General features: G+C 52.1%; 2 protein-coding genes across 6 annotated transcripts; one reads left to right on the top strand and one right to left on the bottom strand.

Annotated features, from left to right (window-relative positions):
* Positions 1-330: 330 nt before the first annotated feature.
* On the bottom strand, positions 331-5553 carry Klhdc8b (kelch domain containing 8B). Of its 4 annotated transcripts, none has more exons than XM_060385263.1 (6): positions 5420-5553; positions 3599-4108; positions 2321-2485; positions 1780-2004; positions 1541-1642; positions 331-1172 (listed from the first exon to the last, which is right to left on the bottom strand). In XM_060385263.1, exons 2-6 carry the CDS (start codon positions 3972-3974, stop codon positions 976-978), a joined length of 1065 nt encoding a protein of 354 aa, XP_060241246.1. In that variant the 5' UTR covers positions 3975-4108; positions 5420-5553; the 3' UTR covers positions 331-975. The 4 variants fall into 4 exon arrangements, with proteins under 4 accessions (XP_060241246.1, XP_021518505.1, XP_021518514.1 ...); XM_021662830.2 differs by lacking the exon at positions 5420-5553 and adding an exon at positions 5135-5269; XM_021662839.2 differs by lacking the exon at positions 5420-5553 and adding an exon at positions 5135-5269 and having other exon boundaries at positions 1780-2001.
* Positions 5343-18854, top strand: Ccdc71 (coiled-coil domain containing 71). 2 transcript variants are annotated; one of them, XM_060385262.1, is made up of 2 exons: positions 5343-5465; positions 14050-18854. In XM_060385262.1, exons 1-2 carry the CDS (start codon positions 5428-5430, stop codon positions 15413-15415), a joined length of 1404 nt encoding a protein of 467 aa, XP_060241245.1. In that variant the 5' UTR covers positions 5343-5427; the 3' UTR covers positions 15416-18854. The 2 variants fall into 2 exon arrangements, with proteins under 2 accessions (XP_060241245.1, XP_021517414.1); XM_021661739.2 differs by lacking the exon at positions 5343-5465 and adding an exon at positions 11097-11231.
* The last annotated feature ends 2958 nt before the right edge of the window (positions 18855-21812 follow it).

Here is a 21812-nt window from a genome sequence, read left to right as displayed (position 1 = left end):
TTTGCCAGTTCAACCACGAAGCCCTGCCCAAGAGCTGCCTTCCAAGAAGACTTGCCCCAGCCACCACCCCACTGAGCCACTGCTCCCGTCAGGGGTTCTGTGGAAGCTCGGAGGAGACACTGTATGACTATCTTAACCTTGTGGAATTTTGGATTTGGAAGTTCTTCTCTGGTCATCCCATCAAGTTCCCTGATACTCAAGACAAAGCTGAGGCTTAGGTGGAGTTGAGAAGCCAGGTCACTCAGGGTCAAGGCTCTCACTGCTGGCAGAGTTGAGGTCTCCACAGTTGTGGCTGAAAGAACAACATGAGAATCTACACCAGAAGCCATATACCAGACTGTAGCAGTATTTTTATTTCTACATCAAAACTCCCTGGGTCCTCACAACAGCCCTGTGAGGTAGGTCGGGCAGGAAAGTTTCAGAGATCCCCATTTACAAATGAGGATGCTGAGGCACAGAGAGGTGACGTGACCTGCCCGGGCCATACAACCATACAACCCTCGGTATAGACGGCACAAAGCAGCAGTCCTCTGGCCCTCTGGCAGTCCCCACATTCTCTCCTCCATTTCTTCTGTGGTTTCTACCCTCAGAATACTCCTGGGGTCCCCGGGGACCCTCAAGGAAAGCCAGAAGCTCATACTTTTCCATAATGGCCTGGTCAACTCTTAGGGCCTATCCTGAAGGCTGTGAGCCCAACACCACACTCTTCCCACTTCACAGAAGGCCTAGTAACTTCTAGGGCATGGGTGGAGCTAGCTATGGTTCGTGAGTGGAATGCTGATAAAAATAGGTGTGAGCATGTGCGTCCTGTGCCAGAAACAAAGGCTCCCCCAACCCAAGTCCCGAAGGCAGTGACTCAGGTGCCCTCCCCTGGGCCTCCCTCACCCTGCAGAGCCATGGGGAGGTCCCTTAAGCAAAAAGGAGCCCAATCTGCTTCTCTACTGAGCTGCTCTAGTAGACGGTCTCACCAGGCCTTCAGACTCCATCACGCAGACACAGTGCCTCCACAGCTTGACTGGGGCCCTGGGCCACGCCCCCAATCACAAACAGCCTGGGCCCAGCCTGTAAGCTGGAACAGGAGCATCGGGCTGTAGGCATGGCAGGCAGGGCCTCCCAACGTCGGCGTGCGAGACTGAAGCTCTCCACAGAGGCCAAAGGGCATGGCTGGTTCCCTGGGGAAAGGAGATAGATAATGGTAAGGGGCTGAAGACCCCTTCGCTCCCTTCCCCGGACAATGACCCAGGAAGCACTACCCCAGCACGAGCTAGCAGTGCTTTCTGCCCGAGTTCCTCGTTTGTTCATTCATCCATGCTTTGTTTGTTCGGTCACATTCAATCATCTGTTCTGCTTCTTTCTCTTAGAGCCCCCTGTCAGGCATGCGGGACACCCTGAGGCTGGGCCAGGCAAATCACAAGCTCCCTGATCTATGGATAGGCAAAGAGCTCACAAAGCTCTGACCTGAGTCTAGAGAAAGTGGTCCTGCTAGGAGGTAATCTTTCCTGCTGTATGCCGTCTTTTCCTTAGCCTCACAGAGACTTACCAAGGCCCCCAATAGCCACAATGTTGCCCCCAAGGGAGCCAACCACAAAGTCAGCCCTCTTATCCCTCATTCGCAGGCTACGAGGCAGCTTAGTCCAGGATCCTAAAGGAGAGAAGATGTAAGAGGAATGCACACAGACATAAAGATGCAGGGGTAAGTGAGTGTGCGTGCATGCACGCACACACACACACCCTTCTGTTCCATGGAGAGCAGAACAGACTGGAACAGGCATTGCTCACCATGCTCCAGGTCAAACATCTCCACAGTGTTGACAAAATGCGGGCGGGAGTAGAAATTATGAGGCCCAGGCTGCTGCAGGCCACCCAGGCTAAAGACACTGCCTTCAGCCATAGCACAGCCAGCAAAGGCCCTGCGGCTGGGCAGGCTTGGGTGCCGGGTCCACGTCCGGGTCTCCAGGTCGAAAGCTTCAAAAGCAGTCACTGGCAGCTTGCCCTGGCGGCCTCCTGTCAAAGGAATTGAAGTACCTAGGACAGAGCCCAGAGGGCTTGGTGGAATCCTCCTTATCAGGTTGCTGAACTATGCACCCCCAGGCTCCTACACACACACACACACACACACACACACACACACACACCTGCCAGGGATCAGCCATGAGACCACATAAACCCTCAGGCACTGAATTTGATTTTTCAACCCCAGTTGGGCCACCAAGGAGGCTTCAGAATAGGTCTGGACAAAAGTTCCCTAATCCAGACAACCCACGGGCATGGAGACATCCGGACTCCTTTTTCCCCCTTTCCCACATCCCTCAGCCCTTACCCAGGACATAAATCTTGTTTCCATGCAGGAAAGTGGAGGCCCCGTAGCAGGGTGTGGGCATGGAGGGTAGCGAAAGCCAGCAGTCCCGGCGGGGCTCATATGACAGGACCTGGGCCTGGGGGGCCGTGTCAGGGCCCATTCCCCCCAGAGCGTACACCACACCGTCTGCGCAGAAAAGAGAGGTTCAGGCCGCACAACCGTGTCTGGCTGGTGAAGCCCACCCTGACGGCTCCCTTGGTCAGGCCCGGGGGTGGATGGAGATCTGTGTGTGTCAGGAACTTTGTCGCCCATCTGAAGTGGGAGCTAGGAGACCTGGGATTCCAGCTTTGGCCTAGGCCCCTCCAAGTGAAGAGCAGGAGGCAGCTGATCTAATTATAATCCAGTCCAGTCTCCCTGGAGACGCTATGGCAACCAAACCTGACATCTAAGCAGCCTAGCCTGGACTGGTGGTCAGACCTGGAGGCCACAAGGTGTGCGTGCGTGCGTGTGTGTGTGTGTGTGTGTGTGTGTGTGTGTGTGTGTGTGTGTGTGTTGGGGGGGGCCCTCTGAGGGGAAGGGGGAGCTTAAGACAGTGATAGAGGGCATAAGGGGATTTGCTCAGCGTGAAGCTCAGTCTAGGAAAGGAACTCAGGGGATCAACTAGGGGAAGGCCTGGGGCTGGGAGATGAGTTTGGGCCTGTGGGAGAGAGGTGCTGGCCACAGCCTTAGCCCCTGCCAGCTTGTCAGCACCGCTCCCCCATGCTGCTTCACAAGAGTAGGTTCTTGCCTCCTGTTGGGTACTCAGAGTAAGCGGGGGGGGGGGGGGGGGGGGCACAGCCACAGGCCTTTGGGTGATGTGCCAGGCAGCCGGGGCTTCCATGGCAACCATCTCCAGGCCAGGCTTGGCCTTTGTCCACATCAGGATCCCTGGTGTGTGTGTGTGGTGGGGGGAGGGCTTAAGCACTTAAGCATTTGCTGGGCTCTGAGCCAAGGCCTTGCTCCCCTCCCCCCTCCGGACTATTTATAACTCTGAGAGTCATTAGGCCACACCCCCCACTGTCTCTTAGTAACAAAGAACAGGACAGGGTAGTGGCTGGGGTTACCATCATTCTTAGGGCCTTCTGGGCTCTGACCTCCACCTCACAGTCCAAACAAGGCGATTAACAGTAAGCTGCCTCAAGCCTAGGTAAAAGCCATGTCCAGGGTGGTACCTGTCCAGACTCTGAGATAATGAACCCAGTCAGGAGAAATGAAAATGAAGGCTATTGGGGCACCTGAGGGACATTCTAAGCCACTCACCTCTCTCCACAGTCGCAACCCCCATGGCTGCTTGAGGGAGGGTAGCCCGACGCTCCCAGCGGCCTTCATCAGCCAAGAAGGCCTCCACAACAGCTACTGGGCTCTGGACTTCATCCACGCCACCCACCACTAGCACCTGCTTACCCAGAACCACAGCAGCTGCACCAGCCCGGGCAGTAGGCAGAGGTGCTAATGCTAGCCATGTGTGTGAGGCCATGTCCAGTGTCTCAGCAGTGTCCAGAGGTAACCCAGCCCGGCCACAGCCCCCCAACACCAGCAGGTGTCCATCCTGGTGTGCCACTGTGCCGTACACCCGGCACGTGGGCATGGGGGGGAACACCTGCCAAGCAAAGGCCCGGCCACCTCCTGCGGCCATGTTGCTCACTGCCAGTGGCAGGCCATGCTACTTGCTCAGGCTGGGGGGCCTCGCTGGGGGGACACGGCAGGGCCTCATCTTGATTCTGCCAGGGCTTAAGGGTGTCTGACTAGTCCAAAGGACCTTGCCCTCACCTGGAAGAGAGATGGAAAACAAAGGGTCAGGGCCACTGTCAAGAAACAGATGAACAGCCGGGCACACACCTGTAATCTCAGCACTTGGGAAGGCAGAGGGAGGCAGATCTCTGTGAGTTCAAGATCAGCCTGGTCTACAAAGCGAGTCCAGGACAGTTCAGGCTACTCAGAGAAACGCAGTCTCGAAAAGAAAGAAAGAAACAGATGAACAGCATGCAGCTGAAGGAAGGCCAATCACTAGCGGACAAGGACCCCACCCCTCTGACTGGCACTGTACTGTAGTGGGAAGGAAAACAGACTCCTTACCTAGACAGCTTTCTGAATTCTCACAGGGGCATGAGGAACTCTTCCCCAGCCCCAACCCTAAAAGCTAACAACTTGGTCAATTAGAGTGGAAGGGGAGGTAAAGTGATTCCAACCCAACTCTCCATTCATCCTATCGCCCTTCCTTTCCCAACAAGTCTTATCTTGGTGTTCAAGAGAGGAGTTCTGTATCCTTTGAACACTAGCATTTAGTGTGCCATGGACAACCTAGGTCCAGAAACCAGGGTCCCTCATCTGCAGTCCTTACAATAAGGATTGTCCCGTTCTACAAGGTACAACGTTTATATCAGCAAAAGGCTAGTCTCTTGTAAGGATTCCAAGGGGACAGACCCCAGGATCCTACGCTCCCTTTGAAGTCCATCCTAGGGGTGTGGCAATGCCAGTAGACTCCCTGCTGGAGAGGGATTGGGGGCTGGTGTGGAGAATCTCTTGAGCATGGGATTTGCTTTAGGAATAAACAGCTGGATTCCTGAACCCCCTAAAAGCACATCCCTTAGCCTCTCCTTTTGTTGTGTGTATGTGTGTGTCTGTGTCTATTATTGGGGATCACCACTCTCAATTCCGGGATTTGACAGGACGGCCTCCTAGCCCCAAACTTCCAACTCAAAGGAGAGTGGGGGGCGGGTCTGGCCAGTGGGCTTAATTAAGGCTCGATGCTTCATGCCCCAAACTTCCCCTGAGCGAGGCTCCCGCGGGACTCACCCGCTGGATCTCTGATGTCGCCAGGGGGTCCGCTGTTCCGCCTCCGCTGACGCTGGCTCTGGCTAGGGCTGAAGCTGGGCTCTGGTGGGGCTCCCGCACCGCTCCGGCGTGGGGCGGGGCTGGACCAGGTCCGCCTCTCGCTCCCCCCTCCCCAGATTCGGGGAAACCTCCTCCCGCCTTAACTCTGCACATGCCACGGCAGGAGTAGGGCACACCGACCCACGGTCACCCAAAATGAACAGACAGGCATATGGACATCAGACCGGCCAGGATTTAGGATTCTACCTGGGGCGATGATAGAAATGAGGCAGCGGCGAGCAACACGACACCGGTATGGTGGGGTCCGAGGAGGGTGTCGTTCTGAGTCAGATCCACGCTGGGTGTATTCAGCCAGGAGCCAGCCAGGAGCTAACCTGGGGCCTTCAAGGGGTCGGAGCCCTCCCATTACAACTGAGCTTGGAGGTGCCCAATCACCAGCTTCGCAGCGCCGCCCCCTAGAGGCCGCTAGGGCTGTAGCCTGGGCCTCTGGTTGGGGAGCCCAACGGCCCTGTCCTAACCAGGACACAAAGCCTGGCAGGGAACAGATCCGGTATTGTAGTGCACGCTGTGATGAGTAGCAGGTGGGATGCAGGACAGGGTGTACGAGCCTTCGGGCCTCTCCAGCCCTTCTTTACTGAAAGGTAGCTTTCTCTTGCTTAGATCTGAGCAGAGGATGAGCTAAAAGGGGCGGCCAGGGATCTCTGCCTAAGGCTGTCCTGAGAACGGGGCTCCTCTGAGGCCTGAGAGACTATCCATCTTCAGGGTACAGGGCTTGTCTCCAGCCAACTCTGTGGTCATGTGATAGCAAATTGATGTGGCAAAGACCCACCTCTCCCTGATTCAAACCTTGGCTCAGCCTGTCTTAAGAGCGCTCAGAGTCGGCTAAAGCCGCCAGTTGGAGCTCCTGGGTGTGTCTTCTTACTGCTTTGATCCAAGCAGTGTTTATCTTAAATTCCCCAAAGCGGATCCTGAGACAAAGACACAAGTGCATGTAGTTAATGTGGGAGGTGAAGCCAGGGAGCAAAGGCGTAGCAAGAAGGTCAAGGAAAGCAGCCAATAAAAGAGGTGTTAGCAAACAAGTTACCAGGATGGGTAGCTGGGACCAAATCCTTCTGGGGGGTTCTGGGAGCTGGCTAGAAATAGGGCCTTACATTGTTACTGCTCCCAAGAGCAAGGGGACCTATGGAACTCATCTTCACATCCCCAAGGACCGTATGTTGAGAGCTGTTTGGGGGGACATTATTGCCTTTGCCTGCCCAAAATGTGGGTGAATCCTTCCTCATGGCTAAATAGAGCCTATTGCTCTTTCAGTGGTTGGTGGTTTGAAGCTGTGGAGGGCATGCAGAGAAATGGTGGCGCAAAGACTGGTTACAATGCGCAGTCTATAAACGGCCTCTCTCTCCTATCCCATGAGACTTCTTCCTCTCCCCAGATTGCGCTCACTTGGGGCGCTGGTGTGCACCCCCACAGGGTCCTCACAGTGCTCACAGGTCCTCCCTCCTCACCGCTGTCCCTCTCTAAGGCCCCTCTGCTTTCTTTCCAGATGTTAACCATTTACAAGCTGTCTGCTTTTCAAATGTCTCCCAGCTCTAGGGCGAGGCCATCTGTCCCCACAGACCCCACTGCTTGTTGTCTGCATCTCAGTTCTTGCCACTTCTTCCTCAATTTGCTTTTGAAACACTTAGGTTTTTGTTTGTTTCTAGATGGGGTTTCTCTGTGTAACAGTTCTGGCTGTTTTGGAACTTGCTTTGTAGGCCAGGCTAGCCTCTAACTTAGAGATCTGCCTGTCTCTGCCCCTACCCACCCCAGTGCTGGGACTAAAGTCATATGTGTTCTACCACTACCCAGTGAAACAGCTGGGTTTTTGCTTCTTTGAGACAGAGTCTTCTGTATTTCAGGCTGGTCTTAAACTTGCTACATAGCCAAGGATGACTTTGAATTTCTCTTATCTTCCCCTCCCAAACACTGGGATTGCAAGCATACGACCTTGCCAGTTTATGGATGCTGAGGAGTGGACACAGAGCTCTGTGCATGCTAGACAAGTGCTCCGCCACCCGAGCTACCTCTCCAGCCACCAAAATTGCCTTTGAAAAGTCACCATGTGTATTAGTCAAGAGCCCCTAGGGGGGCCTGAAGAGATGGCTCAGAGGTTAAGAGCGCTAGCTGCACTTCCAAAGGTCCTGAGTTCAATTCCCAGAAACCATATGATGGCTTGCAGGCAGAATCCTGTATAAATAATGATAAAAAAAATCTTTTTAAAACAATTCTCTAAGGGAACAAAAGCAATAAATTAACACATAATACAAGAGGACTTAGACTGCGGATGGAGGTTAAGAGCATCTTCCAGAGAACCTGGGATTCGTTTCCAGCACCCACATGGCAGCTTGACTATAGTTCTTGGGGATCCGAACCCCTTACTGACCTCTGCAGGCACCAACCATGCACAAGTCACACACGTAAACAGACAGGAGAAACGCCCTACACATAAATTTTTTTTTTAAAAAAAGATGTGTTTATTATATATACAGTGTCCTGCCTCCACGTGCACCTGCAGGCCAGGAGAGGGCGCCAGATCTCATTATAGATGGTTGTGAGCCACCATGTGGTTGCTGGGAATTGAACTCGGGACCTCTGAAAGAGCAGACAGGGCTCTTAACCTCTGAGCTATCTCTCTAGCCCCCACCATAAATCTTAAAAAATGCATTTAAAGGAAATGATTAGAGTGCCTTTCATCATACGGTCTGGCCAGTGCAATAACAGCTCCCTCCACACTGAGCACGCTAAAAACCCAGTAGTGGCTTGGTCCTAAAGTCTGGGTACCCCAGCAGTCCGGAGCTGGCACTGAGGGCCTGGACACTCCCTGGATAGATCACTAGTCCTCAGTCCACATTGGAATCCCAAAGTAGCTAGGGTCTGCTGTTAGTGAAGGAGTGAGGTGGGAGAGGTAGTGACGGTGGCATTAGTGGTGGCAAGGGCGGCAGTGGTGCCGGCGGCAGTGGTGCCGGCGGCAGCGGCAGCAGCGCACAAGGAGCTTGCTGGGGAGACACATGAAGATAAGGCGGGAACCAAGGAGGTTCTGCCGGGCCTCCATTGGCCTAGGCTGCCCCTGGAGGTGCTGTCCACCATCAGAATGTGTTTTCTCACAAGTGGGTCGAGCAGTTTACCCTAGCTGATTCCGCTTCCAGTCAAGGGCTGCCACGGTGGCCCACTCCTTCAATTCCAACACTCTGTAAACAGAGGCGGTCACATCTCTGTGAGTTTGAGGACAGCCTGGCTTACAGTGAATTCCGGGTCAGCTGGGGCCACACAGTGAGGCCCTGTCTCAACAACAACAACAACAAAAAACAGGCTGGAGAGGTGGCTCGGCGTTTAAGAGTACTCACTGCCTTGCCCTTGCAGAGGATCTGAGTTTGGTTCCCATTGCTGCAGTTGGGCTGCTCCCAACCACCTGTAACTTCAGGTCCAGGAAAGCGATGCCCTCTTTTGGACTCGATGGGCATTGCATGCGTGTATCCCCACATGAACACATGCTCGCTCCCATGCCACACACATAATTAAAATAAGCAACGACGACAAAGTCAGATCCAGACAAACTGACAGTCAAGATTAACCATCATGCCACACAACATAAAACTAGCATCACCCTGTGGTCTCTAGCTCAAGATTTTGCAGGATCTTCAAAGTTTCACCCTTTGTGACCTTGAATCTTGAAGTCTGGACATTCTCTTGCCTTTTAGAATGTTTCTCACGTTTCTCAGGGAGAAGCTCAAGAATTGGCCCTAGAACTGAGATTCCATCCCAAAGCGAGGGCCTTGGGGCTTCAGAGCTAGCTCAGCTGGTGATGCGCTTGATGTAGAAGCGTGAGGATGTTAGTTTGATCTCTAGAATCTACACTTTTAAAAATCCAGGTGTGGAGCTGTGGAGCGGCGGAGCACACCCTGAATCCCAGTACTTGGGAGGCAGAGGCAGACAGAGCTCTCCTGGTCCACAGAGTGAGTCCCAGGACAGCCAGGGCTACAGAGAAACTCTGTCCCGAAACGAACAAGCCCAGGTGCGGGGCTGTGGAAAGATTCAGCAGGCAAAGTGAAAATCCTATGAGTGTGAGAACTGGAGAAAGTCCTCACAGCAGCCACACGGCTCTGGCTTTCCAAAGGAGCAAACTTAGAACCTACAAGGAAATCTTTCCCAAGCTGTGTTCTCCACCCAATCACCAGTTGACTGTGCTAAGAGGGATATGGGCTGACCTCGCTATTGACCGAGTGGAGAGCAAGGGGTGGATCACAGAAACACATTGTGTCTCCCCATCTCCCCCTCATCTGAGTCGGGTTATATCTATATAGAGTCGGCAGCTATCAAGGACCAGGTCAAGTGTTGACTGTGCTCTGAAGAGTGTTCCCTGAGAGTTCCACCTCAGGCTTGATACCAGGATGCCCCTGTGCTGGCTGGATACCCTTACACTTTATTTTTCCTTCAGTAACTAGATAGAAGAGGCAGAGATAGAATGGACCTAGCTTTTTTGTCCTCTATTTTTCTCTGACTTCTGGGCCGGACAATGCCAGAGAGGAATCTCCTTCTCGTACACACCTGAGCCACTACTATCCCTGGAGGAAACAAAACTCCGCCTCTCCAGGGAAGTGGCTTCTGTTTGTCGAGTCATGGCTCATCCTGGTGTAGGCCCATAAGACCTTTTCTTTTTCTCCACCAAGACAAACAGTTCAAAGCACTGACCCCAGGCTATCAGCAGATTGTGAGGTTCCTGTTGGGCATCTGGGCTACCTTTGAAAACATTCAGGACTCCACTGTCAGTGGAGAAGTTAAGGCCCCAAGAAGTTAACAGGCACCAAGTGAGGCCTTGGGTATTGCTAGGTGGAATGGATACTTACCTTTAAGCCCGGATCTGGCTCTATAGGCTGGGAAACAGGACAACTGAAAGTGCTTGGGCTCATATGAAGAAGGAAGTTAGTATACAGCCCTGACCTGAAACATTCCAGACACCCTCTTCTACCTATCCCAAACTGAGGCAGGTCCAGATGCCTTTAATACCTCATCCATGAAACCAAAGCGTTCCTGATGGCTCCCAACCTAGACTAGGAAAACATGTGACAACAGGCCCTTTCTTAAGAGCTGTGGAGCCAGGCATGGCAGCAAATATCCCAGCAATCCGAGGGCTATGTAGCAAGACACTGTCTCAAATAGGGGCCTCAGACTCCTGGGGTTAGTTTTGACCGGTGTTCTCAAACTGACAAGTGGGCTCAGTAACTACCCTCTGCTGCCTACGGGACTTAGGTAGAAAGCTTGGAGTTGGCGGTCTCCCTGGCCAAGGGATGAGGATTCTGGGCACTGTGAAGGCCAAAACTGGAGTCTTTGTGCTATCGAGGTGCTTTGGCTGAGTCAGATCTTGGCACTACATCTGTGCACATATAGGTGGACAAGTATATTCAGGCCCACATTGATGTACAGTGACTTACAGACTGGACATCCAGAGCCTCGGGCTTCTGTGTATTACTTGTGCCCACATGTATATCCCAGCTTCTCATCAAATATGCCAAGGATAGGCCCTCTTCTTGGTAAGAGAGGCCTACTGTCCTACAGGACGTCCTTTTGTGGTGAAACAAGGGCACTCTCCTGAGATACTTCCTGTCAGTCACACTCCTTTTGGACCTTTTAATCAGGTGCCAGAGAAAGAAGCAGGCCCTGAGGTGTAGAATGGCCAGGAATTACTCTGATGTCCTACACTGTAGTACCAGGTCTTTTGGAAAAATGTCAAATGGCCCCTAGTCCTATCCTAACCGGGCTCCTGTGAGTCTTACCATCTGTGTGCCTCAGGCCCCCATACTGGATCAGATAGGTTTGGACTTGTCTTTGTGGCCACCACCTCCAGGCAGCCCTCCCTGGTACTCAACCTGCTCCGCCCCCAGAAGTGCTAGAGGTCAAGGGTCACCAGGCGGGCCAGGTCCCGGAAGCGGAAGCGCTGTGCACTTCCGGCGCGCAGCAGGCGGCCATGTTGGAACGGCGGAGGCGGCGCAGAGGTGCGTCCTGGGTCCCCGCGGCGGCGCCGGTAGGTTGGAGCCGCGGGCCTAACGGTGCTGCGGAGTGGCGGCCTCTGAGGCCGCAGGGCGGCAGGGCGAAGGGGCTGGGTGGCCAACCGTTCCCGGATCCTTATTCTCCCCGGGCTTGGCCAAGACACCCCACCCCCACGCAGGACCCCACCCTGGGGCTGTGAGGATCCTGTCGGGCTACCTCCACCTTACACGTTTCGCCGCCGCCGTGACCCCGACTCCCTGTCGTCGCTCGGGCCCTGGGGGTGCGGTCTCCTAGCCTGAGGGCCCCCCTCCGCCCCCGTCCCCAGTCTTGGGTCAACTTCCTGTGCTGGCCCCAAAGGAATGTGTGGAGGCAAGTCGGCCTGGCTACAGCCTCTGTTTACAAAGCTTCTTGAAAGCCAAGAAGCACCTCCCCAAGGGCTCAGAATGACCTAGGCGAAAAACTCCTTGGTCCTCGCCGGAGGTTTGGGGTGGGAAGTAGATCCCCCCTCTGTCCTACGGTTCACAGCCCGCCCCCTTCAAACAAATAAATAAAAGAACTAACGTCATGTGCAAGGATTGTGCTTGGAGAGCATCCCCGGGGAGGGGAAGAGCCTGAGACACCTGAGGATCCAAGAATGTTTCCAAACAAAGAGCCCCAGGGCACTTTCTCTGGGGATTCCGAAGACCGTGTGTCTGCTCCATTAGAGCCGTGCAAAGCGGCAGCACAGGCGGGCCTCGAGGCTCCGGGGACCTGTCTCATCCCAGCTGATCATTTAATGTTCCGGTGCAGCTGGGGAGTTTACCTCCTCCCTCTAGAAGCCCCCAAATCTGCTCAGGGTGCTGGATGTAACTCATGATTGGTGGTCACCGCCTCTTTAAAGGAAGCCTAGGGCAGTTTGAGGGGTCCTAGACAGCCGCACCTGTGCTGTACTGAGGCCTGCTAGCCTTTGAACTCTGGTTAGGACAGCGCAGACTTTTTAATGGCCGCTTGGCCTACCTTCCCCATTGGAACCTTTGCCTCCCATTGTCTTCAAACCTTGGACTCTTTGGTTAGCTGCCTGGTCCCCTGCTTGCCTTAGAGGTGCTCACAACTGTTATTCAACAGCTTTTTTGAAAGGTTTGCCTCTTATACTGGGGTTGGACTCTAAGACTAGAGCTAGGAATCGGGGCTTTGAAGTAGCCCGTCTACAGACCCAGAACGCAGTCTCTGGTAAGCAGGGGTTCAATAACTCCCTGCACTGGGACACTAGCAGCTGGCTGGACAGAGGTGGGTGGACATCAGGAACAGGTAGAGTCTTTGGGTCTCTGTTCAGAGTTCTTAGCCTTCTTACAGCTAGATCTCAGCCATCACCCCTGTTCCTAACTCTTACTTCACAGCCACTGCAGAAGCTGTTACCCATTTTGCTCCGTTTGTACCTGTTCCGTTTCTTTGGGCCACTCAACCAGATAGGTAGATGTCACTGCTCCCAGGAGCCCTTCCCTAACCTATTAGCAAGCTGGCTTCGGTAACACCATATACTGCCAGGAAACTTAATGGTGACATGTCATGACTTCAGGGCTGGGCTCTTTGAGGATTAAGGGGACTGAGTCTAGATATTTGCCATCAGAATAGAAAAAAACAAAGCAGGCATGGTAGTCGAAGCCTGTAGTCCTAGCTGCATGGGAGGATCTCTTGCTTGATAGACTAGTTTAAGACTGGCCTGGCAACTTAGCAAGCTCCATTTTATTATTTATTTTTTTAAAGATTTTTTTTTTTAATTTTTATATACAATGTTTTGTCTGCATGTACACCTGCATGCCAGAAGAGGGCACCAGATCTCATTACAGATGGTTGTGAGCCACCTGTGGTTGCTGGGAAATGCACTCAGGACCTCTGGAAGAGCAACCAGTGCTCTGAACCTCTGAGCCGTCTCTCCAGCCCTGCAAGCTCCATTTTAAAGAACAGAAAAGGAGCTGGGTGGTGGTGGCCCACGCCTTTATTCCCAGCACTTGGGAGGCAGAGGCAGATGGATCTCTTGAGTTCAGGGCCAGCCTGGTCTACAGAGTGAGTTCCAGGACAGCCAAGCTATACAAAGAAACCCTGTTGGGGCTGGGGGGAGTAGAAGGGTGAGAGGGGGAGGGAGAATAGAAAAGCATTAGAAGAATCAGAATTTAGCTGAGCTTTTGACATATGCTTATAATCTTAGCAGTTGGGAGGCTTGCACTAGGAGGATTAAGAATTTGACTACATTTGACTGTTTGGACTACATAGCAAGCTCCAGAACAGCCAGAGCGATGTAGTGGGTCCCAGACAACCAAGTATGGTAGTGTTTGCCTGTAATCCCAGCACTTGGGCTTCAGTTACAGAGCGGTCAGGGTTCAAGGCCAGCCTCAGCTGTATAAGGGTTATAGACTTAGCCTATTTGGGACCTTGTCTTTTTTTGGGGGGAGGGAGGGTTTCAAGACAGGGTTTCTCTGTAGCCTTGGCTGTCCTGGACTCGCTTTGTAGACCAGGCTGGGCTCGGACTCACAGCAATCCACCTGCCTCTGCCTCCCCGAGTGCTGGGGTTATATGGTTCCCAGCAGGATCTTGACTTAAAGGAAGAAAAGAAAAATGCCATTGAATTTAAAAAACGAGCGTGATTTAAATCTTCCCCGGAAGCCTAGAAGTAGGGAAGGGGGCGCTGAGTGCTTCTGAACATGTGTTCCCAAGAAACGCAGCCACGTGGCAGAGCGCAGGAGACCCTGGAGAGTGGTTTTTTTCTGGCCAGGCCCTTTTGTCATAGAGAGTGGGAGCCTGGCCTGAGTTGCCAACCTGTTCTAGCTCTGTGTCTTGGTACCATTCTCATCAACTCTTTTCTTCTTGCTTTGGAGGTGCCAAGTGCTGGTTTGTGGATCCCCAGGCAGCTCTGCAGTGCCTAATGCCATGAGCATGGTGGTGCAGCATGTTGAGGAGAAGGCTGTGCACTCGTGGTCACGCATCTCCACGGCAGGGAAGAAAGCCCTGGAAGAGGCCCTCCTTGTGTTTAATCCCATGAGCCAGGATCTCAGTGCCACAGAGGCCCAGCTTGTGGCCTTCCTCCAGGGCCTTCGAGACGATGGCTTCCAACCGACCATCCTGCGAAGTGGTGATGTCTATGGCTATAGTTCATGCACAGCCAACCCCCCCAGCCAGACAAAGCTACAAGCTCGTGTCACCAACACATCTGCCACATCACTTACAGCCAGGGCTCCCAAAACTGCTGTGCCGCTGCCTGCAGGCCCGGCCACACTGCTCCCTGTGCCACTGTCTGGCAGGCTGGCCAAGGGGTCCACACCAGCCCTTGCCAAGCATGCTACCACTAACCTGCTGCTCAGCTCCCTGAAACAGTCAAATGCCAGCGACAGCAGTGGTACAACAGTGGGCTTCCCTGCCCATCTCTATCCGGGCGTCTACCCTGCCATGCGGCTCTCTGTGGTCCTGGAAGCGCTAGTCCCCCTCAAGACTTCTTGCTTGGGTGCTAAGCACAGAGCACAGTCACTGCAGCTGTCACTTGCAAACTGTCCCCTGAAACCAAGAAAAGGTTCAGGGAACTCACAGTCCAAAGCACCCAGAAAAATCACAAGCAAGGGCCTCAAATGCCTGGCTGGCAAAGGCCCTGGGGCTGGTCCCCGACGAGGTGCTGGGACCCCGAGCAGTGGCCCTCGAATGAAAGGGTCATCTGCCTTGGGCATCAAAATGATCAAGGCCAAGGCATCTCGAACACTGACCGAAACAGCTCGTGCCCATACCAGTATAGCTCGAACCCAGACCAAGACAGTAAGGGTGAGGGCCAAGGCAACACAGGCCAAGCCCAGGGCAGCCGGAACCAAAGCCAAGGCCACTGTAGTGAGGGCCAAGGCTAAAGCCAAGGTAGTCCAGGCCAAGAACAAAGCAGCTCGGGACAAGCATAAGGGAAGGCCAAAGGGATCTGTTCAGTCCAGAACTGGAAGGGCAGGCCAGAAAAACTGCTCTGAGACTGTGGGGCAGAAGAGGAAGAAAGCTGAGGAGGCCAAGGTTCTTCCTCCTAAGAAGAGAGCACGCCTTGTGCTCCAGTCTTCCAAGGCATGGCTGGGGCCTGGAACAAGAAAGCTTCACAAGTCCCATACCATTAAGGTAGACAGGAAGTTCTCAGATGATGAGGTTCGGCAGTGGGCCCAGCAGATCCTCCGTGTGAATCTGTCTCCAGTGGTATGGCTCCAGCCATTGCTGCCATCTTGAGTCCATGCGCAACACCCTGAGCCCTTGCAGCAGCGCTTGGGAAAACAGCTGAGCTGTCCTTGTGGCCAACAACGCAGTGTGCCATGCTCATGAACTCTGCAGCTTCCTGGACTCTGCGTACCTCTAGGACCCTTGTGGTCACCAGCCTCCTTTCAGAAACTGAGGATTTGGGATGGGGTGGGTTCTGGGAGGGGTGTTCTCATGGCTCAAAGCACTGTGACTTGTTCTTCAGATTGTATGTCCACTGTTCCATCTATCATGTTTTATACCTTTCCACCTTCCGGTCTCCCTGCTCACCCTCCATGGTCTTAGTTGATTAATTTTGTCGTGTGGGGGCTGATGGCTGGAGCATACCAGAAGTGGCCCTAAGGAGCAGGCTTGGAGAGAGTGCCCTGGTAGCTTGAAGCAGGTCATGAATTTAAATGAGAAGGTGATGCTCCCAGGCTCCTGGAGAGATGGGGGTGGGGACTTCAGGTGCTGGTTTCTGTGAATGTGAGGGGAGTCACTGTGAGGTAGGACACCTCTCCTCTAGTCCTAGTTTTGAAGCAGATGGGCATCGGTCAAAATTGTGTGCAGCTCAGTGGGAAATCCTGCACTAAGCAGGTTTTGAGGCCAGGAAAGAAGCCTTTGTGATACTGCTCTCCGGGGGCCAACTTTAAGGATTTGCCTGGGCTTGTCCTGGGGGGAGGGATGTGCTTAAAAGGCTTGAAGTGCCGCTTCTCTGCTGAAAGTGACGAGCCTCCATTTTCCCAATTGTTGACCAGAGGCTGGGCTTTGAATCTGGACAACAAACCCTGCCCTTACTATCCAGAGAATTTCCTCTGAGGTAGCTGGTGGCACATCCAGAAAGGCTTCTACCTGTACCTCAGCAGCACCTTCTGACTGGATACCACATGCTCCATCTTACTCAAGGGCCCAACCTCACCATGTCCCCTCACATGGCCTGTGTGCTTTGGACACTGTTGGTGCCTTCTGCTTTAGGGAAGATGCTGGGCCCACCTCTAGTGTACTGTAGCTGCTCAGACTAGGAGTGCCTGGGAGGTAGAGAACCCCTAATCCTTGCACTTGGGATTTGAGTGTGAGTTTGAGGTCAGCATCAGCTACAGAGTGAGACTCTCTGGGTGTTTGTTTTTTGAGACAGGGTGTCTCTGTGTAGACCGGGCTGGCCTCAAACTGCCACTGCCTCCCAAGTGCTGGGATTAGAGGCGTGTTCCACCAGACCAAGCCAGGGTAATGGAGAGATGGCTTAGTGGTTAAGAGGACTTTGCCACTTTTCCAGAGGACCCAGGTTTGAATGGCAGTTCACAGATACCTGGATCCAGCTACAGGGATCCCATACACTCTTCTGGTTTCATGGTCGCAGGCAGGCACACACGCGCACACGCTCGAGCAGGGCAACAGCGCAGCTGATTAAGCATCAGTTCTGTGAGAAAAGGCTATGTTGAGAATCTTGAACTTCAGTGATACTGCTAAGAAAGGAATTGTGTGAAATCCCTTAAATAAAAACTTACAGGCCAGGCTGGAGAGGTGGCAACCGGTGCTCTTAAATAAGACCTGGGTTCAATTTCCGGGGCCTGCATGGCAGATTACAGCTGCCTGTAATTCCAGTCCTAGAGGATCTGACACCCCCATGTGGCTTCACTAGGTAGGTCGTGGTGCAGAGACACATGCAGGTAAAACACCTATACACACACAAATAAGATAAACTTACTGGCTTTGCAACAAGAACAATATTAATAACAGAGTGGGCTGGAAGATGGCTTAGATAAGGTGCTTTTTGTGCAAGTATGAAAACCTAAGTTCAGATTCCCAGAACTCAAGTAAAAGCTAGACATGTGCCTGTAATAGCACTAAGACAGGTCCTAGGTCTCACTGACCAGCCAGTCTGGCCAACGTGATAAAGTCAAGGTCCAGTGAAAGACCAAGTATCCAGGAATTAGATGGAGGCTAAAGATGGCTCAGTGGTTGACACTGTGTACTGTTCTCACACACAAATAGAGGCCTGACTTTGGTTCCCAGTTTTCACTTTAGTTGTCTCACAACCACCTGTAACTCCAGCTCCAGGGGATCTGATTCCCTCTGTCCTCTGTCGTCACCTACATTAAATAATTTATCTCAATATCTCTGGCGGGGTATGGCACCACAGACCTTTCATTCCAGTACTCAGGAAACTAGAGACTGGAAGATCTGAGTTCAAGGCCAACATGGTCTACTTGGGAGAGTTCCAGAATAGCTGGAGCTATGAAGAGACTGTTAGAAAAGAACAAACAAAAACAAAACAATTTTTGCTTCTCTCACTATGTAGCCTTGAACTCCTACAGACGACCTGGCCTGGCCTCCCAAGTTCTGGGATTAAAGGCATGTACCACCATGTCCAAAACAGATAACTTTAAAAACATAAGATTGGGAACTAGAGGGATGGCTCAGCTAAGAGCGTTTGCTGCTGTTGCAAAGGACCAGAGTTAGATTCCCAGCATCCCCAGGAATCACACAACCCCGTGTGATTCCAGTTCCAGCAGATCCGATGCCCTTTGCTGGCCTCCAAGGGCGCTGCATGCATGTGGTAGATACCATACATACAAGCAAAACACTCACGAGCAAATGCAAATCTGAAAAATAAGATGGGGAGAAATAAGGAAGCAGTTGAGGAAGACGGCCTGTCATCAGCTCCTGGCCTTCACGTGCACCTGCACGGGCAAGAATGCCTGCATGCCATGCCCCTGCATGCATGAATACACAAGTCAGAAAATGGAGGAGGGGGAGGGGGCATGCCGAGCCACATGTTGCTGCGTGTAATCCCAGAACTAGGGTGGCTCAAGCAAAAGAATCTCAAGTTTGAGGCTGCCTTGGGCTACACAGGATGTCTCAGGAAAAAAAAAAACAATCAGTAAAAGGGCGGGTGGAGGGGGTCATCCTTTCCACCAAGCGATCATGCTACCCTCATCTTAATGTGTGCCCTTCCCACTTGAGGTGAGGCGATGGTTCTGTCCAGACCCTTCTGCTTTGAACCAGGAGCAAATCACTTAGGACACTTGGGGTCTGGAGAATAAAGAGGTACACCGGGCCTCTGCAGAGCACCATCTTTCTGGATTCTGCTTCTGGTGCTTTGCCCTACCTCTTGTGGAGGCAGATTACTGCAGGACAGGGTCTATGCAGCGAAGCAGTAAGGAAAGCAGGAGAGCACAGGTCTGGAATCGTACTGACACCTACCAGTGCAGAATGCAGGAAGCATAGTGTGTAGAAAGGGTGAAAAAAAAAAAAGGGTGAAAAGTGAGAATAAGGTAGGGGCCCTGGGTTTACCCACAGAAGACCTCAACCATGGAAAATATTTGAGCAGGGGAATGATAACTAAATGGATTGTTTGGAAGGAAAGGGTGTTGATTTAAATGGTTCTGAGTGAGAGCTGGCATTGTCTGAAATAAACTTGGACCTTTGGCGAGATAGTAGAAACAGATTCAGACGATATCAGGAAACAGAAAGGGGTCATGAAGGAGCGGCAAGGGCCCATTGGAGGAGGGGTGCAGGTGTTGGTGATTGAGGCTGGGCCTACTGCTCCCACCAGCTGCTCGGCACCCTCCTGCTAAATTATGCTCCCATTGCTGAAAAAGTTGCCACCTCAGCTGAAGTCTCAGATGCTGGGGCCACACAGCATTTGCTGGAGTTCCAGGCAAGCTGCACGGAGACAATGAAGAAAGGCTCGAGAACACCATGGCTTCCAGTTGATCGGGGGGGGGGGGGGGGGGGGCATACGGTTTACTGACTGCTAGGTGTGTCTTACTCGCCAGTGACCCAGATATCCCCTGAATCATTATCCATGCCTGCACCACCATGCTTGGATGGGTGCTTCTTGAACAATCATCTGCAGTGGCAGGTTCAAGGTCAGCAGGTTTGAGGTTGAGGGCCAATCATCTCCTTTATCTGAATGATTTAATTGTCCTGTCACTCCGCCCAGGGTGCCACAGTATTGTGTAGCAATTTTTTCTAAGATAAAATCATCCATTTCAGAGAGAAGCTCGTTAAGACACTCCCTGTTCTAAACTTTAGAAGCTAAAGGGGGGTGAAACATTTCATTCTTCTGGGAGTTCTTAAGACACAGCATGTTCTAAGGGGAGTGAAACATTTTGTCCTTCTGGGAGGCTCCTTAAGATACAAGATATTCTAAGAGGAGGTAAAACATGCCATTCTGCAGGGGGGCTCATTAAGCTCAGGAATTCAAGGAGTCCTTGAAACTGATGGGGTGCAGTAGCTCCCTCCCTCGGTAAGCATATATAGACACTCAGACCAGCTGACCACCTAGGCTCAGACTAGCTCGGCTGCCTGAAAGAAACCGACCTGTCAGGCCACCTAGAAGCAGCAGAGCCAAGACCAGCTGCCTGGAAGAGGCTCCTACCAACTGATTGTCCAGCCCACTGAGCTGTCTGCAGGCTGTGCAACGTGCTACATGCTCCGCCTTCCCAGCCCTCATGATCTGTCACCCATGCTGGAACTGGGCTTTGGTGATGGAGTTGTCTTTGGGTCACTTCTGCTCCTGTAAGTAACCCCAATAAAGCTCATTTGTTCACCAGGTTGGATTTCGGTATCTGTACTTTGTTCTGTCCCTGGCTCCTTGTTTGGAGTGAGCAGATGTTAGCGCCTCCCCAGAAGAGTGTCACACAGAAAGAATGCAGCGGGAGAGAGTGCATGAGGGCTAATGTTTTAAGTTTAAAATTGCTGTGCTTAAGAGATCTACAAAACAGTGACGGCCCATGCCTTTAATTCCAGCGCTTGGGAGGCAAAGGTGGGTGGATCTTTGTGAATTAGAGGTCAGCCTACCCTACAGAGTGAGTGAGTCCCAGGACAGCCAGGACTACACCGAGAAACCCTGCTGAGAGAGAGAGAGAGAGAGAGAGAGAGAGAGAGATCTATTTTGATAGATCAAAACAAAACAAAAAACCTTTAACCTTAATTCCCACTTGCCCAGGGATGAGAACAGGTAATTTTATGGAATGCAGGCTGTTCACGTAAGATAACAGGACACTTATATAAACAAGGTTGGTTGCCCCGACCGCACAGATTTGCTTGATCACGTGCAGGCAGGAAGAATGTCAGGATGTATGTTTGCTGCCAATTGGAGGAAGGCAGGAAGAACCCTTGTAGACTTTGCCTTTATAAACACCTGCTAACCCAATTCATGGCCATTCTCTGGGTATGGGCCTGGCCAGTGCCCATCATCCGGGCCAGTATTTAATAATACTTCAAGTATGGCAAATTGTGGTAGTGGTCTTATTCTCTGCCAATGGAATTAGTAACAAATGAGAGGAGAGGCTTGGTTTGACCTTCAGGCGACCATGTTTTTTTTAATGTGAGGGAGCAGTTTGTCACCCACAGGTGCAGACAGACAAAATGCTGCAGAGGAAGATGGGATGTAGTCCCTCATAGGGATGGAAATTACTTCTGTAGTCCATAAGTATTGTCGGACTGTCTTGACCTGCCAGCTCTACAGACACTGAGACTTATTACTATTTATTATAGCTTAGGCCCTTGCTGCCCACCTCCCAGCTAGCTCGTCTAATTTTAACTCTAAGTTTAATAAACTTAACCTGTTTATCCTAGTCCACACTTGCCACATGGCCCATTACCCCTCTCTCGGTCCTGGCATGTCTGACTTCTTCCATGTCCCACTGGTGAATCTCTTGCTTCTCAATTCTTCCCACTCTTCCTGCCTCTCCCAGAAGTCCCACCTTTCCTCTCCTGCCCAGCTATTGGCTGGCAGCTCTTTATTAAGCCAATCAGAAGGTGATGGAGATACATGTTTACAAAATGCTGAGATAGGTGATGAGCCATAAAAATAACAATACCAAGACAGTGGGGTGGGAAGCCTGTAATCCCAGCACTCAGAGGCACTCAAGAGTTCGAGGCCACTCTGGTCTACAGAGTGCAGGACAGCCAAAGCTACACAGAGAAACCCTGTCTAGGAAAAAAAAAGGATGGGGGAAGGCTGGAGGGATGACTCAGAGGTTAAGAACACTGTTCTGCTCTTCCGGAGGTCCTGAGTTCAATTCCCAACAACCACATGGTGGCTCACAAACATCTATAATGAGATCTGATGCCCTCTTCTGGAGTGCAGATATACATGAGATAGAGCACTCATATACATAAAAATAATTTTTTTTGAAATAATGATACCAAAGTCTGGCCTGTACTCAACTCTCCACTCTCCGCTGCTACAGAGATGAACATTTGAATAATACAAAGATGACCTTGACACATGCACAAAAAGACTATCTCAACACGTAAGACAAGCTGTGAAGTGCAGTATTTCATCAGGAGGCTGTCGAACACTGTCTTGCTGAGGGTGCTACCTGTGTTCTGTATAATTCTGTGCATATGCAGACAAGACTGGGTGGTTGCACTGCAA

Source organism: Meriones unguiculatus, chromosome 6 (genome assembly GCF_030254825.1).
Source record: "Meriones unguiculatus strain TT.TT164.6M chromosome 6, Bangor_MerUng_6.1, whole genome shotgun sequence".
Lineage (NCBI taxonomy): Eukaryota > Metazoa > Chordata > Mammalia > Rodentia > Muridae > Meriones > Meriones unguiculatus.
The sequence above is the reverse complement of the archived record's forward strand: the minus strand, read 5'-3'. Positions and strand labels throughout refer to the sequence as shown.

Excerpts from the sequence above, each read along its gene's own strand:
- Klhdc8b (XM_060385263.1), bottom strand. The coding sequence starts at position 3,974 with ATGGCCGCAGGAGGTGGCCGGGCCTTTGCTTGGCAGGTGTTCCCCCCC. Across the intron at positions 1,643-1,779 it reads GATGTTTGACCTGGAGCATG|GATCCTGGACTAAGCTGCCT; the intron begins GTGAGCAATGCC and ends TCTCTCCTTTAG. Across the intron at positions 1,173-1,540 it reads TGTGGCTATTGGGGGCCTTG|GGAACCAGCCATGCCCTTTG; the intron begins GTAAGTCTCTGT and ends TCCTTTCCCCAG.
- Ccdc71 (XM_060385262.1), top strand. The coding sequence starts at position 5,428 with ATGATAGAAATGAGGCAGCGGCGAGCAACACGACACCG. Across the intron at positions 5,466-14,049 it reads CGGCGAGCAACACGACACCG|GTGCCAAGTGCTGGTTTGTG; the intron begins GTATGGTGGGGT and ends CTTGCTTTGGAG.